Below are 19,017 nucleotides of genomic sequence, written 5' to 3'. Positions count from 1 at the left end.
TGAAGCTCCTGGTCAGGAAGTGGTTAATCTCCTTCGGGGTGGGGGGGGGGGGTGATGAAATTTTTTTTTCTGCAATTGCACCAATGTTTATTGGAATTTAATTTTAGTGTTCAGTGTGTGGCATAAATGACATAACTCATTTTTGTGTCATCGCATTTTGAGAGCCATAACTACGGTCAACCAAGCTGTTTACAGGAAGATTTTTTTCGTAAGACGAATACCCGTTTCATTGGTACCATTTTGGGGTACATTTGATTGATTACTTTTATTGGGAAAGGGTTAAACAACAAAAATGCAGCTCTGGCATTATTATTCTTTTTTTACAGCGTTCACGCTGCGGGATAAATAACGCAAACGTTTTATAGCATGAGTCGTTATGATTGCGGTGATACCAATTATGTTTTTTTTTAATATATTTAGTTTCTTTTTTTTTTTAAAGAAAGCATTTTATAAGTGTAACATTTTTTGGGGTTTTCTTTTTACTTTGGATTTGTGTTTATTTTTTTCTCTGAACATTTATTTTACATTCTTTTAAGTCAAAATAGGGGACGTGGACATGTGATCGTTTGATCGCTTACATAATAATACACTGCACTACTTGTGTATTATTTATAAAACGGACAGGCAACCTAAACCCCCGGCTGCCATGGGAACTTATCGGTACCCCGCCTATCTTGTCGCGAGAATGTCGATGGGGTGGCAGAGGGAGCCCTCTCCAGCTGTCTAACCACTTAGATGCCACAATCGGTATTGACCCAAGGGGTAAAACGACTTGGATCGGAGGGAGAAGCAGGGTCTCATCTGTAATATACTGCACTAATATATTCCGCAGCGCTGTATAGAGATTGTTATATCTCACATTAGTCCCGGTACCCAATCACACACACTAAAGACCCTATTACATGGGCAATGATCGGGCAAACAAGTGTTCATATGATTGCTCATTCCCGATCCTTGCCCTGTGTAAAGAGGGCAACGATCAGCCAATGAACGAGCAAACACTCGTTCATCTGCTCCTTTACGCAGCATTAAAAATCATCGTCGTCAGCTTGACATGATGAAAATGTATGGGGACGAACGATTGGAGTAACGAGCACTCGTCCCCATGCATAATCAAACATTGCTCCTTGTGAAAGGAGCAGACGAGCGCCGATCAACAAGCTGTCTAGTTGATCAGCACTAATTTTCATGTCCCATATTGGGCAGTTTAATGGGATCTATAGGCCAATTTCATAGGAAGCCAATTATCCTATAAAGATGTTTTTGGGGCGTGGGAGGAAACCGAAGAACCAGAAGGAAACCTAGGAGTACACAGCAGATCAAACAAACTCCATGCAGATGTCGCTATTGGTAAAAGGAGTCTGCACCTGGGTAAAAGCATCAGATTTTAGGATTTGGTGTAAGCCATATGGGCAATGATACATCAGTTTTGTTGATCACACTACTCTGTGCACAAAATAAGCTCAATGTCCCAAATTGATTGTAGTGATTAATCGATTTCTCTATTATAATGGATATGGTGAAAAAAATCATGGTGAAAGATTTTTTTAATCTCCGAAAAAATTACTTTAACCCCTTCCCGCTTTGGCCACTTTTGACCTTCCTGACAGAGCCTCATTTTTCAAATCTGACATGTTTCACTTTATGTGGTAATAACGTCGGAATGCTTTTACCTATCCAAGCGATTCTGAGATTGTTTTCTCGTGACACATTGGGCTTTATGTTACTGGCAAAATTTGCTCGATATGTTCAGTATTTAATTGTGAAAAACACCAAAATTTAGTGAAAAATTTCAAAAATTTGCATTTTTCTCAATTTAAATGAATCTGCTTGTAAGACAGTCAGTTATACAACACAAAATTTTGCTAATTAACATCCCCCATGTGTCTACTTTAGATTGGCATCATTTTTGAACATCCTTTTATTTTTCTAGGACGTTACAAGGCTTTGAACTTTAGCAGCAATTTCTCACATTTTCAAGAAAATTTTAAAAGGCTATTTTTACAGGGGTCAGTTCAGTTGTGAAGTGGTTTTGAGGGGCCTACACAATACAAACCCCCACAAGTCACCCCATTTTAAAAACTGCACGCCTCAAAGTATTCAAAACAGCATTTAGAAAGTTTATCAACCATTTAGACGTTTCACAAGAATTAAAGCAATGTAGAGGTGAAATTTATAAATTTCATTTTTTTTTCAGAAATTCATTTTTAATCAATTTTTTTTTTTTTAACTCAGAAGGTTTTACCAGCTAAATACAACTCAATATTTATTGCCCAGATTCTGCCGTTTTAGGAAATATCCCACATGTGGCCCTAGTGTCCTAATGGACTGAAGCACCGGCCTCAGAAGCAAAGGAGCACCTAGTGGATTTTGGGCCTCCTTTTTATTAGAATATATTTTAGGCACCATGTCAGGTTTGAAGGGCTCTTGCGGTGCCAAAACAGTGGAAACCCCCCCCCAAGTGGCACTATTTTGGAAACTACACCCCTTGAGGAAATTATCTAGGGGTATAGTGAACATTTTGACCACACAGGTTTTTTGCAGAAATTATTGTAAGTAGGCCGTGAAAATTATAAATCTAAATTTTTTCAAAGAGAACATAGGTTTAGATAATTTTTCTCATTTCCACGAGGACTAAAGAAGAAAAAGCACCACGAAATTTGTAAAGCAATTTCTCCCGAGTAAAACAATACCCCACATGTGGTAATAAACGGCTGTTTGGACACACGGCGTGGCTGAGAAGGGAAAAAGCGCCATTTGGCTTTTGGAGCTCACATTTAGCAGGAATGGTTTGCGGAGGCCATGTCGTATTTGCAAAGCACCTGGTGGGCCAAAACAGTGGAAACCCCCCACAAGTGACCCCATTTTGGAAACTACACCCCTTGAGGAAATTATCTAGGGGTATAGTGAGCATTTTAACCCCATAGGTTTTTTACATAAATTATTGGAAATAGGCAGTGAACATGAAAATCGACATTTTTTAAAAGAAAATGTATGTTTAGCTTATTTTTTCTCATTTCCACGAGGACTAAAGGAGAAAAAGCTCCACAACATTTGTAAAGCAATTTCTCCCGAGTAAAACAATACCCCACATGTGGTCATAAATGGCTGTTTGGACACACGGCAGGGCTCAGAAGCGCCATTTGACTTTTGGAATTAGGATTTAGCTGGATATGTGTGTGGACGCAATGTTGCTTTTGGCATAATAAAGGGGTTAATGAATCATGAAATTACTAAATTATGGCTGTATGGTACTCTTTGAAGCAATCCTTGATACATAGGCCTGGTTTTTCGGGGCAGGTTTCACAGTGGTAAATAGTGTCTTTTCTTATTCCCCTTTTGGAACACACTCCGCACCTTTTTTGTGTCCTTCCCTTCTTTGCAATTTGGGGCACTTCATTGGGGAAATGTTGCCCTGGTACAATGCGTGGAGTATCGCTACCAGCTGATCTGCTTGTGCTTGCCCCTGCCTGGTTCCCAAATAGAAGTGCCTTGATCACCACCTCTTGGAAGGTAAGGAATGTCCCTGACCGGCCTGCACATCGGGATAGTACGTAAGCGTTATATAATGCCATCTGTATAATGTGCACGGCCAGCTTTTTGTACCATGTCTTTGTTTTCCGTAGGGCACTATAAGGCTTCAGTACTTGATCAGAGAGATCAACCCCGCCCACGTACTTATTGTAGCCCAGGATACAATTTGGCTTCTGGGTCACTGTGGTGGTACCTCGTTCAGGGACAGGGGTGCTGCCGCTGCCATCAATTGTGGTCAATATAAGGACATCCCTCTTGTCCTTATATTTGACGAACAGCATGTTCTCGCTGCATAGTTCCCTGTTCTCATCCCTTCTGAGGCTTTGGCTAAGCAGTGTTTTAGGGAGGCCTCTCTGATTTTTGCACATGGTGCCGCATGCTACAGTAATTCTGGCAGAAAGGCACCTAAATAGTGGGATGCTGGTATAGAAATTATCCACATAAAGGTGATAACCCTTGTCCAGCAATGGGTGTATAAAATCCCACACTATTTTCCCACTAACTCCCAGGACGAAGGGGCATTCTTGGGGTTCAATAATAGAGTCCTTCCCTTCGTAAACCCTAAACCTGTGTGTATACCCAGATGTACTCTCACACAGTTTGTACAATTTAATTCCATACCTTGCCCTCTTATTGGGCAGGTATTGGCGGAATTTAAGCCTCCCCTTAAAATGAACAAGGGACTCAATGGAAATATATTTATCGGGGATGTACACTTGTGAAAATTTGGTGCAGAAATGATCAATGAGTGGCCCGATTTTAAATAGACGGTCAAATGTGGGGTCGTCCTGGGGCGGGCACTGTGCACTATCATTATAATGCAAGAATTTTAAAATCGCTTCAAAGCGAGTCCGGGTCATGGCCATGCGGTAAATTGGGGTGCTGTATAAAATATCCGCACTCCAGTATTGCCTAACCTCTGGCTTCCTCGCTAGTCCCATATGCAGCATAAGACCCCAAAATGTCATCATCTCTGTGGTTCACCTAACAAATGATGAAGTGGGGGTTTGGGTTAAAAATTGTTGGGCGTACAGATTTGTTAATGGTTAATTAACCATTAAGTTAATAAACTCCTCAGAGAAAAAGACCTTTAAAAAGTCCATTTCTGTGAGGCCTTCAGTCTCAAACTGAATTCCTGAGCTGCCTATAAAATCAGGAATTTGAGGCTCATAATTTTTGGGGAGTGGAGTCCACACGGGATCAATCATTGACGTTGCCTCAGCTGCTCTCCTGGGTCGCCTTTGGGGGGTTCCTCATCACTGGAGGAGGGGGAAGAGGAAGAAACTAAAAGGAGTGGGGCGTATTCCTCGTCTCCCTCACTGGCCGAATCAGTGTCAGAGGCAATGATGGCGTATGCCTCCTCGACTGAATACATCCTTCTGGACGATTGAGACATTTTGATTTATTACAGGGAGGTGTGTGGTGTTTTTGCACGTGTATAGTGAACAGAAATTGGAAGATAAGAATTTTTTTTATTTTTTTTTAAAAAGAGAAGAGAAGAAAAGGAAAAAAAAAAAAAAAGAATAGAATTTACTGTACGATCGTCAGTTAGAAAAAAAACAACTGAACGTCCGTCAGTAAGTGACGCTTTCTATTTCTAAAAAAAACTGTAGTCTAACTGAACTACGGTAAATTTCTACTAAAACTGCAGAAAAAAGTTGCTAGATATATCTAGATCTAAAACTAAATGAAAGTTTCTAACGCTGGCGTATGCTACCCTAACGCCCTACCTACACCTAACTACTATTATATTTTACATTTTATATTGTATTAGAAAAAAACCTGATCAGTGATGTGCATCTATGGAAAGGTGCAGGTGAAAAAAAAAAGACCTAAAAAGACCTGCGTCAACAAATTACCACAGATGCTGATAACTAATCAGCAGTCTGTGGCCGCAGGGTGCACACAGGTAGATGGTGCAAATTTATAATTGGAAAAAAATGACAAAAATTCCTGGACCAAAAGTTGAGCACAAATACCGATCAGTGATGGCGGTCAGTGATCAGCGGTCGCAGGACACACACAGGTAATTGGTGTGGGTGAAAAAGGGTACAAAGAAAGAACCTGCGGAAAAAAAACCCACGGATGCTGATCAGTGATGGCGGTCACTAACCAGAACTTCGTGGCCGCAGGGCGCACACAGGGAGATGCTGCAAATGAAAAAAAAAAATCCTGCGCCAAAAATTTAGCACAGATGCTGATCAGTGGTCAATGGTGGTCACTGATCAGCACTCAGTGGGCACAGGACTCGGACAGGGAGGGGGTGGGGTGGGTGGATTGGGACAGGGACAAGTACAGGGAAAAGGCCCAAAAAATCTGTCTGATCACAAAAAAAAAAGACTGCTGGTGATCAGACAGAAGTAGAAAGATAGGACACTTCTTTTATACAGTAGCGCAGATCGCACTACAAATCCCAGCAAAGCCACAGCAGACAGTCTCTCAACCGCTCTGCACGTTGCCTCAAACTGGAACGGCGGCGTGCAGAGCGGTCTCTATGTTCAAAACACCCCCCGGTGCTCTGATTGGTCGGTCATTACAGACCGACCAATCAGAGCGCTCCTAGAAGTGGCATCACTGCCACCTCCCTAGGTGACGTTGGTGGCGATGGGTGTTGTCTTAGACAGCACCAATCGCCACTGTCTAACTGTGCCCTGTGACTCCAGGGCACAGTTTTAACAAAAATGCCTGCTATTGGCCGGTCAGAATTGACTGACCAATAGCAGCGATCGCCGATGCGGGGGGGCCGAAACGGCACCCTGGGCGAGTAGTAGAGATGGCCTGCTGTTAGAGACAGCAGCCATCTTTACTTTGTCACGGTGTAATTAGCACCGATGACCATTTCCCGTTGCACAGTACCTATACGGCGTTTTGCGGGAAGCACCTCCCGACAGCGCCGTGTATATATACGGCGGATGTCGGGAAGGGGTTAACAAAAAAGAAAGAAAAAAATCATCACACAACCTTTTTTAAATGTGCTACTAAAAACTGTCCAAGTGGCCGAGGCCTAAGAAAAGTGAGGGCTTATGATGATATTATATAACTGGACAAATTTGATAAGAAAACAATGGGCGAGATCCAAAACTTACGTGGAATATGCTGGTGCCACCCAGTATGGGTTATCTGCTGCATCCTTTGCGTGACGAAGAATAGCTTCCCGAGGATTACTATCATCAGTTTTATCCAGGGCGATGTTTTTCACAATGAAAGAAGACAAGGTACCACCATGGGTGCCCACACGCCCACCACGACCTACAAGAACACAACATGGATTCATTAGTAAACATTGAAGCAAACATACATTAGGCCTATATAAGCCTGAACAGAGAGCAGCTCTGGAGTACCCTTCCTGTTCATGCATTACATGGACGGCCAATTGTTTGAGGCCACTGAAAGGAAATGTATGGCCAGAAACTGTCTCCCATGGCATTTAAAAAAGGGTTGTTCTTCATGAAACAACCACTTGAAAGTGTAATCCAGTTTAAGATGAAATTTCACATTTCAAATCTACAGAAGTTGAGAAATTATTTAAATCCTTTTATTTAGTGTTTTTGTATGGAGTATGAGATATTTAATGTTGGTTTATAGCGGTTTTCAAAATTTGTTAAAATTTTTGTGGGTTGGCTTTAGACCAGACACAAGTTTAGCTTCACCCCCAGTCATGTGACCTTAAAGCGTAAAGAGGATCTGTCACTAGTTTAGTAATGCCCAATCTCTTAGCTAATCTAATAGGCACCGTCACACAGATAATTATAGTGAAAAATGAGTCCCAAAATGTTTATTATTTTAAAAGTTGAGCTTTTTTCTAAATATGCAAATGAGGCTATACTAGACAAGTGGGAGGTAACACCAGCGATTGTCCTGAGGTGGAGCTACCTCACCGCCTCTGACGCTGTCCTATCAGCATGAAGCTGCTTCACACAGTGTGAGAGACTGAGGCTGGAGGGAAGGGGAATCACTTAAAATAGCCATATCGGGCTGTGGACCACCTAGAACAGGTAGGCACCAGGATCGCAGTGATCTAGCTGTAAAACAACTGGAGATATCACCAGTTGAAAACACAGTCGGGAATGGAAGCTGTATACTATATGATCACGCTGTGTTGCTGGGCAAGGAAGGAGGAGAAGCTGTGTGCCGATTGGACAGCATCATACAGAAAACATTACACAGCCCAGAGTGAAATGACAGAGTCACAAAATGCTCATAACTTTGTAAATAATAAACGTTTTTGAAAAAAAATTAAACTGTAGTTATCAGCATCATAGCGCCTATTCGATTAGTTAGGAGATCAGTATTTATAATCTAAATGACAGATTCTCTTTAAAGGGGTTGTCCACAACTAAACAACTGATGACCTATCCACCCGATAGGTCATCAGTATATCATAGGTGCGGGTCCGACACCCGGACTCCGCTCCTTTAAGCAGCTCTGGCTGTCTCCGGGCACCGGATGTTATGGCCCATCATGCTATGTACGGAGACGAAAGCAGTTGGAGTATGGCAGCGCGCCGCTATTCAGTGGCCGGAGCCAACCGCTTCCGGCATGTACGTCCGGTTTCGGACCGCCACAGATCATGTACTGATGACCTACCCGGTGGATAGGTCATCAGTTGTCCAGTGGTGGACAACCCCTTTAACTGTGTGTAAGTGTTATGCGAGCTCCCATAATGCAGTGTTCTCTGATAACCGGAAGCCTGCTGAATTCTCAATATATTTTTGTCTGAAGAGAAATAAAAACAACATTTTCTTTTTCGTATTCTGTTTTATTATAATTTTTGCTTTGCTAATTACCGGTAAGTACCACAGTACAAGGGACCAAAAACATGCATAAGTAACATGGGGAGGCAGTCTATTGTATAGCAGATAGAACTGCCTGCAATAACAAGAACTAAAGTAGGCCATACACATTAGATAAAAGTCGTCTGAAAACACTAATTTTGTGGGATCGGCCGAAAATCTATTGTGTCTAATGGGGTCTCATGACTCTTCCCCTGACTACAGATGTCGGGGAAAGAAGATTCAGGCAAATTGGATTTCAACATGCCCGATCCTTTGTTCCTGCGGAGGATAAGTCACTGCCAAAGGGGCTTACTCTCCTCTCCACTGAAAAAGACATGCACAAGCTAAGTGTGCATGCATGTAAGGGAGTCGGGGAAATAGCGGTTGGCTTAATGAGTGATCATCCGACAACTTTCTAAAGTGCACGGCACATTAAAGGGTGGTCGCCCAGACAAAAAGAGAAACGGTTGCTAGGCAGCATTATGGTAATGCTTATAAACCGGGCCACGTTTGGATAAAAGATCTGTACGGTCTTCATGGCATTTGCCTTTGCCAAGAAAGACTTGCGAGGAAGGTGGTTGTCAGGATCAATGTGGTCTGCACCTTCTATAGACAGATACACCTGTATATGAGGAGGGGCTATTCATATTATGTGCTTTGCCTTGGACCCCTGCCATAAAGAGGAGAAAACTCAGGGCCTCTACAACTTCCCTGTGACTTAGAGCAGCGGGCCCATCTATTCATAGCCCAGTAATTACAGACATCTCTATTACGGCATTCTTTTGAACACTTGCTTCCTCTATGACACATTGGCATCAAAGAATCTAGCAGATCTAGAATTACGTATCTGTTTTGGTAGGGCAAGCACGTCTCCCACATGGAGCATGGCCACTGGGACTGAAATGCATAATTCAAGTTTTCCTAACCACAAATGTTAAAATTGGCCAATTCCATGAAGGGGACTCCAGTCTATGATACCCGCTTTTACTTAATAGTTGTGGTTACAGTAATTTGCTGTCTGAATAAGTCATAAAAAGTTCTGAATAATAATGTTCAATTGAAAACAAGTCGAAATGATCACGGAGAGGTCTGTCTGACCATTTCAAAAAGTTGACACTTGTGAGAACTATGACATTTGAGGGCATCTGCCCTGCATTGTAGTAGACCACAGCAATGTTCTCTCATGCCAGTAGAAGGGTCAACCATGATGTTACTAGACCTCTGTGGTCATAGCACCCATGTCTAGGAGCCATGAAGGACTTCAGGCTGTCAAAAATATTACGAAATGGAGGGTTTTAAAAACCAGGATTCAATGGCAAGACAATGAGGCTTGAGTAAGAGGACAATCGGCCACATGAACTTCTACACAAATTACTCGTCAGACCATGAATTAAATACTTTCCATACAGTTTTGGGCACCAGAAAAATAGCAAAGCTGGAACATGGGGTTACTTCGTTTGGAAAAAATACGGCTTAGAGGTGATCCAATCACTATGTATAAATATATCATTGGTTAGTACAGAGATCTGTCTAATGATCTATTTCTAACCGGGACTGTAAAGGGCCCTTTTACACCAGCCAATGATCAGGCAAACGAGCGTTCATATCAACGCTTGTTCCTGAACATTACCCTATGTAAACAGGGCAACGATCAGCCGATGAACGAGCAAACCCTCGTTCATTGGCGGATTGTATCGTTTATGCAGCCAGAAATATTATCATTGTCGGCAGCACATCTCCCTGTGCTACCGTGCTGCCGACATGATGGAAATGACCATTGATTGTAGTAACGATCGCTCGTCCCCATACATAGCTCTTTGTGAAAGGAGCAAACTAACGCTTATCAATAAGCTGTCTGGTTGATGGGCGCTCATTTTTACAGCCAATATTGGTCAGTGTAAAAGGACTCTAACTATAACTAGGGTGCAACCACTATGTCTAGAGGAGAGAAGGTTACACTATCAACATAACATATATTCTTTACTGTAAGAGTACTGTAGTAAGACTATGGAGCTCCGTAATGTAAGAGTAGTGAAACTATGAAATGCTACTATAAGAGCAGTCACACTATGAAACTCTACTGTAAGAGCAGTCACACTATGGAACTCTACTGTAAGAGCAGTCACACTATGGAACTCTACTGTAAGAGCAGTCACACTATGAAACTCTCTGCTGTAAGAGAAGTCACACTATACAACTTTCTAATGTAAGAGCAGTCACACTATGGAACTCCCAACTGTAAGAGCAGTCACACTATGGAACTCTCTGCTGTAAGAGCAGTCACACTATGGAACTCTACTGTAAGAGCAGTCACACTATGAAACTCTCTGCTGTAAGAGCAGTCACACTATGGAACTCTACTGTAAGAGCAGTCACACTATGAAACTCTCTGCTGTAAGAGCAGTCACGCTATGAAACTCTCTACTGTAAGAGCAGTCACACTATGGAACTCCCAACTGTAAGAGCAGTCACACTATGGAACTCTCTGCTGTAAGAGCAGTCACACTATGGAACTCTACTGTAAGAGCAGTCACACTATGAAACTCTCTGCTGTAAGAGCAGTCACGCTATGAAACTCTCTACTGTAAGAGTAGTAATATTATGAAACACTCTGCTGCAAGAGCAGTAAGACTATGGAACATTACTATAAGAGCACTCACACCTCGGAACTTTCTACTATAAGAGCAGTGAGACTATGAAACTCTCTACTGTAAAAGCAATGAGACTATGGAACTTTCTACTGTAAGAGCAGTAAAACTATGGATCATTTTAAGAGTTTTAAATGGATCTGGAGGCTTTTCCTAAATTAAATAATATTACAAGTTATAGGCACTAGATTACTGGAGATGGGTCGTTGATCCAGGGATTTATTCGGATTGCCATATCTTTGATGGCTGATCCTAAAAAACATGGTTACTGACCTGATAATGCCACTCATATCGACATTTACTCTAGGCCAGTGGGCTCCAACTTGTAGCTCTCAGGCTGTTGAAAAAATTACAGCTCCCAGTATGCCCTGGCCAGCCACAGGTTGACCACTGCACTAGTCTTTGATGCCTAGCGTGCGGCTCTCCTGGGAGTTGTCGCTAGGCAGCAATGAGGCTCCAAGGACTGCTGCTCGTAAATGGCTGCAGCAATCCTCATTAAAGAAGATCTTTCATCCACCGATTGTATGTCCGTGTTTTGTAAAACTTTTCTGCATGTCTTTAATGATGGTACTGTTGAGTGGGGTCTACATGTCACCGTTTGGAGAATAATTCTGACGTCTTTTAAAATAAAGAGGACTATAGATATTAAGATTTATAGCTATAAATACTATTCAGAAACATTTAGAGTAAAATTCCTTTAATCCAGCATCTGACAGTTCAGAAACTCCAATACCAAGGCCATAGAATGGCATATAATCTTACACGAAGCTGAAAAGAGACCAATAAAGAGACTCCTCTGATTAATGTGTAATCTGTATATGATACACGTGACATTTTTGGGGTTTTCTATATACTTTTCTATGACAGCCTGATTTCCAGAATATTTGATCATCTGCTAGGTCCTGTTAGTTAAAGGCGTATATATATATATATATATATATATATACACACATATATAAAATCACCTTACCTTCTGTCTTCTAAATGCTGCCATATATCAGTATAACTACCAGGCCTCCGCACAGAAGCAGACAGGGGCAGATTGTGTCTGTTTATCCTGACCTTAACCCATATGTAATATATGTTGTCAACCTGCGTTATGTCAATGCACCTTTCACCACAATATCTCAGGTTACATTATCAGTGATGCACTGAAGCATGTTGGGTAATACTTGTAAAATTACAAGAAGATATTCCTGGAGTGTCATGTGAGAGCAAGTGTACTGCCAGGACCAAAGTACGAGGAGAGTCCATGAAAAAAACAACTAAAACATGAAAATTAATGAAACTTAATATGTTGTCATCACTCTAATTAGAGGGACTGTTCACTTTGTACAATCCCTTTTTGTTACAAGACGATAAACTGATCACAGGGTTTCCTGCTGCTGGGACCACCAGCGATCAGCTGTAATCTGGGGGGAACCTGGCAGTAAATGTTCAATTTCTCTGCAGCGCTACCACAGGGGAAATGAAGCATTACACAGTGCTTATTCATATTAATGCACTGACCGTGTAATGTATAAACGTGCCAAGTCCTCGAGACAGAGAGAGAAGGAAAGCCAGAAAGGGGGAAAGAGATAGAGAGAGAAAGAAGGAAAAAAAGAAAGAAAAAAAAAAAGTAAGAAAAAAAAAAAAATTACAGAAAAAGAAAGAAAAAATGAAAGAAAGAAAAAATGAAAGAAAGAAAAAATGAAAGAAAGAAAAAATGAAAGAAAGAAAAAATTAAAGAAAGAAAGAAAGAGAAAGAAAGAAAGAGAAAGAAAGAAAGAAAGAAAGAGAAAGAAAGAGTAAAAAAAAGGAAGAAAAAAAAAGAAAAAAGAAAATAAGGGAAAAAAAGAGAGAATGAAAGAAAAGGGGGAGAGAGAAAACAAAGGGAAAAGAGAGAGGCAAAGAGATAGAAAAAGAGAATATAAAAAGAGAAAAAATAAAAAAAGCGTGAAAAAGAAATACTGTACTGTTTTGTAAGACCTATTGCAAAGTTGCTTCGTTTTGGATGAATTGGGACAGTTCAACAAATTTGGTTGCAAAGGTGGATGTAGTCAGCAGGAAGAGAAGGATCCCCAATCTCCAGCCATGACACCCTGTGATTTACTACACGCACGTCTCACTTGCTGCAATTTTCTGCACTCAAACATGAAGATCTATTAGTGTAAGCAAATCACGAAGTAAATAGTGTCAGCATGTAAATGTGGGAGAAAGATGGTCAACACGTTGTACACAGTATTTGTGAGTCAAACACAGAGATTTATTTTGTATTTGCAATCGTCAAGGCTGCTGGAAATAAATTTTTCATCTGGGAGACGTTTTCACAAGACAAGATACAAAAATGTGGTTCAATTTACCACTCAAGAAGAAGAAAACCAGGACGACTGCCTCAACAATGCAAAAAATGTGCAAAAGTCTTGTTAACATAAACAACGCACAAAGCTGCTGAGGTAAGAGGTGGAATCCATCGGAGATCCAGCCCTGCTGAATGACTGCAAAGAAGGTGCCTGGATTGTCCATGACCAAACCGTGACATCTGTCTATATGTAGAAGCAGACTCAAATGGTTTCGAAAATCTACACATTACGAATGCACTAAATTTTGGATGATGTTAGGGGGGGGGGGGGGGGGGGATGGAAAACTGAATAGGGCCCCATAGTTTACATGTTTTGCTACAGTTTATGTGTTTATTTTCCCTGTACTGTGACATCACTGTGTTTATTATGCATATAGTGTGACATCACTGTGTTAATAATCCCTGTACTGTGACATCACTGTTTTCATAATCCCTGTACTGTGACATCACTGTTTATTATCTCTGTATTGTGACATCACTGTGTTTATTATGCATATACTGTGATGTCACTGTGTTTATAATCCCTGTAAAGAGACGTCACTGTGTTCATTATCTCTGTATTATGTCATCACTGTGTTTATTATGCATATACTCTGACATCACTGTATTTATAATCCCTGTACTGTGACGTCACTGTGTTTATTATGCATATACTGTGAAGTCACTGTATTTATAATCCCTGTACTGTGACGTCACTGTGTTTATTACCTCAGTATTGTGACATCACTGTTTTTATTATCCCTGTACAGTGGCATCACTGTTTAGTATCCCTGTACTGTGTAATCACTGTGTTTATTATCCTTGTACTGAGAGACATCACTGATTAGAATACCTGTACTGTGACATCACTGTGTTTATTATCTCTGTACTGTGTAGTCGCAGTGTTTATTATCACTGTACCCTGACATCACTGTTTATTATCCCTGTATTGTGACATCACTGTGCTTATTACGTATCTACTGTGAAGTCACTTTATTATCTCTGTACTGTGACATCACTGTTTATTATCCCTGTACTATGACATCACTGTGTTTATTATCACTGTACTGTGACATCACTGTGTTTATTATCACTGTACTGTGACATCCCTGTTTCTCTGCACTGTGACGTCACTTTGCTTATTATCCCTGTACTGTGACATCACTGTATTTTTATTTTATCCCTGTACTGTGACATCAATGTTTATTATCCTTGTACTGTGACATCACTGTGTTTATTATCTCTGCACTGTGACATCACTGTTTATTATCTCTGTACTGTGACATCACTGTGTTTATTATCACTGTACTGTGACATCCCTGTTTCTCTGCACTGTGACGTCACTTTGCTTATTATCCCTGTACTGTGACATCACTGTATTTTTATTTTATCTCTGCACTGTGACATCAATGTTTATTATCCTTGCACTGTGACATCACTGTGTTTATTATCTCTGCACTGTGACATCACTGTGTTTATTATCTCTGCACTGTGACATCACGGTGTTTATTATTTGGGGGGCTCTGATTAGACCAAATTTCATGAAGAGAGAGCAGAAAATACTGCTCATGCAGCCTAGAGAGCATCACAACTCTTCTAGGAGTTGTCCTACAGCTATAACAGACTCCTTATAGAAAAAAATCTTCTGGCAGAATGGGCTGTATTAAAATTCAGGAGTTTAGGAAAGCTGGGTGACAGCCAGTGGGTGCTGTACTGGTGGTTATAGTAGGCTTTTACTTCACCTGGAGCAAAGATACAAAGTGCTGCTCTGCCCTGTATCTAAGGCAGAGATGGCTTGTTGGGACCCCCCTGAAACTCCGCATTCTGGTCACATGCCCACTCTACTTGTCGTCGTCCTGGACTACGATTTTTATTATTGCTCTTTAGTGAAGGGCTCCCAAAGTAAGAGACTGAGTCTCTCTGCATCTCCGACCCCTAAAAACAGAGTAATCTTTACTCATCAATGATGGGTGTTCTGCGTCATCTTCATATAAGTGATATAGACAAGTCACAGCACTAAGTTTGGAGACTGCGGAGGTGGTTACTATACTAAGGCAGAAAGCGTCACTTAAGGTCTGTATACAGCACTGACCAGCGCCGGAGTATAGCTCTTTGTATTGTGTGTTGGCATTTCCGTTACTTGTAATGGTCATTCCAGCCCTTGTGCCTCCAGCTACAAAACCTTACAAAGAACCCTTGTCATGGCGCCTAAAAACGAGTAAAGGTCACATCCAGGATACACCATGCACAGTTCTCAGAAAGACTCAGCAAACACTGCTCCAGCTATAGTAAATAATCTGCATACAGAAACCCTGGTTTATTGGGAGCCGGGGACTTCCACTTTTTTTTTTCCCCCCTTAAAGGCGTATTCTCTGATTGCGGTCATTCAAAAGGAACATCAGTTTTGGTCATGTCATGATCAAAGAGGTGCACGGCTCATAACAGTACAGTTATTAGAGATGTGTCTTGTAACGTGTCGTGCACCTGTGTGTCCATCAAATGACCAGGACTGATTTTTATCCCCTGGAAGTAAAAAAAAATATAGGGGTTCCTATTGAATGACAGCAAGCAGAGATCTTGAAAATGGAGTAATTAACAGAAAGTTTATTGGAAAATTGTATACAACTTTCATTATACAAAGAATAAAATGTATTTGCTAAAACCGGAATGCCCCTTTAATTTAAAGGGAGTGTGTACATTAATATATTGTTAGAGGCGTAACTTGTAGTTCATGGGCACCAGTGCAAATTTTTTTAAAAGGGCCCAAACCTACATTCTGCCATTTACAAAAACTGGTGTCTTATTATGCGGGAGAGGGACATTTCGGACTGCTACCTCCCCACCCCCTATAGCTACGTCTTGCACAGTCAATGCATAAAGTTGAAGAGGTTTTCTGGAAAGATAAATGTTATGTGATTTTGTCAGGGTAGGCCATTAATATTTGATCGGTGAGGGTTCAACTCTTGGAACCACTGCTGATCAGCTATTTTGTAGGGACCACTAGCAGCCATATATTTGCGCAAATTGTTTTTAATTTCTTTTTGCAATCTACTTTTAATAAAACTTGCGTAAACTATGTCTCCTACATTCTTGTCTATTGTCCATTTTAGTATTAAAAAAAACATTGCCCAACTTACGCCTAAAACGGTCGTAAGCTGAATCCTAAATGTGTGCCACGGTTTGAGTGACTTTTTAAGAAAAAGTTGTTTGCGGACCTGGGTTAGGGGAAGGGTTAAACCAATGACATTTACCTGGCCCGGCTACAGGTGGCTCTGGTTTGTGTGACTTCAATGGGTCCAGACGATCCTTTTCGAGCTGTTTTCTTGTACTCCTCTGTCGAGGTTCTCGGAACATGGGAAGAGCGTGTGCTATTAAAAGAAAGAGAGAAGACTTTAGTTACAACTGGAAACACTCTTTCCATATTTGTATACAGAATGTCGAAGACGGACCAGACAATTTATTCCCTGACCTTTCATCAAGAACATGGTGGAACAGAAGTGAGACATGACATACATCTACCTACTAAGTCATCCTACCAAATCAATCAGGATTTCCTTCAGACAGGCTTTGGAAACATTGTTCCCTAGGAAGGATTTCCCCAGCATAAAAGAGGAAAGTTGACCAAAACCAGCATTCCATCCCGAGTCACTGAGCTGAGGTGTAACAGAGCCCCGAGAGGAGAACATTTATAGACTATTTCCACCTAAAGCCAAGGAATGTTCTTGAGTTTTCCTCGTGTCCATAAATTCTGTACACTTGTTTCTTACTAATAACTTTTTATTTTCCCTGTTTTGGATCATACAGGTAGAAATGCTTGGCCCCTGTACGGCAGCATACGAAGTCCCTATGCACAGGACTGGTTTTAGGGGGTGTCATACTGGGTAACAGTCCAGAATCCCCATTTCCTAGACGGGCCCGAAGACAGGAACTCTAGAAAAACTCAAAAGGGGTATTCCCATTTTAGATATTTATGGCATATCCACAGGACACAGATCAATCTAGAGAAGGGGGGTCCCCTAAACTGGCCGATGCATCCAGGCGGAGAATGAAGAAAGAGGTGGCCGTGCCATTCACTTCTATGAGAGTTACGGAAATATCCGAGCAGGTGGGACAGGGTTTGGGGGACTCTCGTTCTCCCTTCAAGTCACCCAGTATTATTTAGCAATGTATGATGGAATTCTTTGGGAATTTAAGTAGTATGTGGGAACTATATAGTATTATTTGGATACAGCATTATATTTGGGCACTATATAGTGGTATTATGCGGGTTGTATATGGCAGTATTATCTTGGCAGTATACGGCAGTATTATCTGGGATGAGATTACAAGAAAAACTGTTCTAAAATGGAGAGCAGGGAGCCCTAATTTGCTTGTGGTTCCAGACCACATTTTCTATTAAATCGGCCCTGTTTGTTGGTGCACTATACCCCCATCTTGAGGCACTGTTGGGGGAGAATATTGCCATAATACAGCATATGTTAGAACAATCCTGGTTGTCCCAATCCTTTTTGCTATTGGGTGGCAAGAAGCTGGAATTGGCACAGGGGTCATGACAAAATGAAGAAAAAGAGACAAATACCAGGTCCATCTGTGCTGGGTGTAAACATGTAAGAAACATAGAAAAATGGGCAAGTTAAAATGGTTGTTTGCTTTGAATAATCCCTGCGGCCGCCCAGTGATCAGCTGTGATCTGTGGGGAAACCTGGCAGCAAGTGTTCAGTTTCCCTACAGTGCCACCACAGGAGAAATTATGTATTACACAGTTCCCATTCATATGTGTGTTGTCTGTGTAATGCAGGACAGGACAGGTCCTCCAGAGAGAAGGAGACCCCTTACACTCTGGCCATGTGATGAGAATCCTGAACAGAAGACCCACCTCTATTAACTCAGAATTCCCTAATATGGTGTATAAAAATGGGCTTTTCTAAACTAGACATCCCCTTTAATTATAGAATGATTGTAATAAGGGAGTTTGTTGATGAAGGTTCTTAAGCTCTGCAGAAAAATGGAAACTCTGGCAATGTTACTAAGGATCAAAAGACATATTTCGCAGTCTCTGCACATTATCCATTAAATTTAATGTACTGCCATTTACAATTAATGAAATCAATACGAAAATACATTTTTGAACTCGCCTGAGCAGATGGTAAACAATGTAAAAGGATTTTAGAGGCTCATCACGAAAAATACCTCTCTACGGATCGTGGGAACAGTTTTAATCCACGTTATGGTTCTTATTTACTTGGGCAGAACTAATGGCATAACTAACTACTAAAAGAAAAATTACTTTGGATGTTGGATGCTATTCTATTTTTTGTTACACATAAGATCCGCCCTGAAATACTCTGACCATGGGCCCACAATTGCTGGTGCTGCCAGCCACGGTTCCCCTAAAAGAAAAACAGCCAAAAAGTCTCTATAACATCATCCCCAGTGCCCTCCTAACAGGGATAGCCATACTGCCAGGAGGGCAAACTGGAAAAGTTGCCCAGTTCCCCAGTTTACTAGGGGGCCCCACGAGGACTAGAACCTCAGAAGCATATTATTTTTTGCTTTTAACCCCTTCCCGCGATTGGGCGTAACTGTACGTCCGAAATAAAAGTGATTTCCCGCAGACGGGCGTACAGTTACGCCCTGCAGATAAAGCGAGCACAGAAGCTGTGCGCGCTTTATCTTCAGCTGCTGTCAGCTGTTATACACAGCTGACATGCCGCTGCAATGGCTGCGATGGCTGTTACCG

The 19,017-nt window shown here is 41.3% G+C and overlaps 1 protein-coding gene across 4 annotated transcripts in view; it reads right to left on the bottom strand.

The window, feature by feature from the left end:
- Nucleotides 1-19,017, bottom strand: part of WDR70 (WD repeat domain 70) — a 291,197-nt gene that overhangs the window by 8,354 nt on the left and 263,826 nt on the right. For all 4 annotated transcript variants that reach the window (XM_075842124.1, XM_075842132.1, XM_075842147.1 and 1 more), the window contains exons 16-17: nucleotides 16,529-16,645; nucleotides 6,621-6,783 (exon numbers count right to left, since the gene is read on the bottom strand). In XM_075842124.1, the coding sequence (XP_075698239.1) occupies nucleotides 6,621-6,783; nucleotides 16,529-16,645 (280 nt within the window). The remainder of the gene's footprint in view (nucleotides 1-6,620; nucleotides 6,784-16,528; nucleotides 16,646-19,017) is intronic.

The sequence above is a fragment of the Rhinoderma darwinii genome, chromosome 1, assembly GCF_050947455.1.
Source record: "Rhinoderma darwinii isolate aRhiDar2 chromosome 1, aRhiDar2.hap1, whole genome shotgun sequence".
In the NCBI taxonomy this organism is placed as follows: Eukaryota; Metazoa; Chordata; class Amphibia; order Anura; family Rhinodermatidae; genus Rhinoderma; species Rhinoderma darwinii.
The sequence above is the reverse complement of the archived record's forward strand: the minus strand, read 5'-3'. Positions and strand labels throughout refer to the sequence as shown.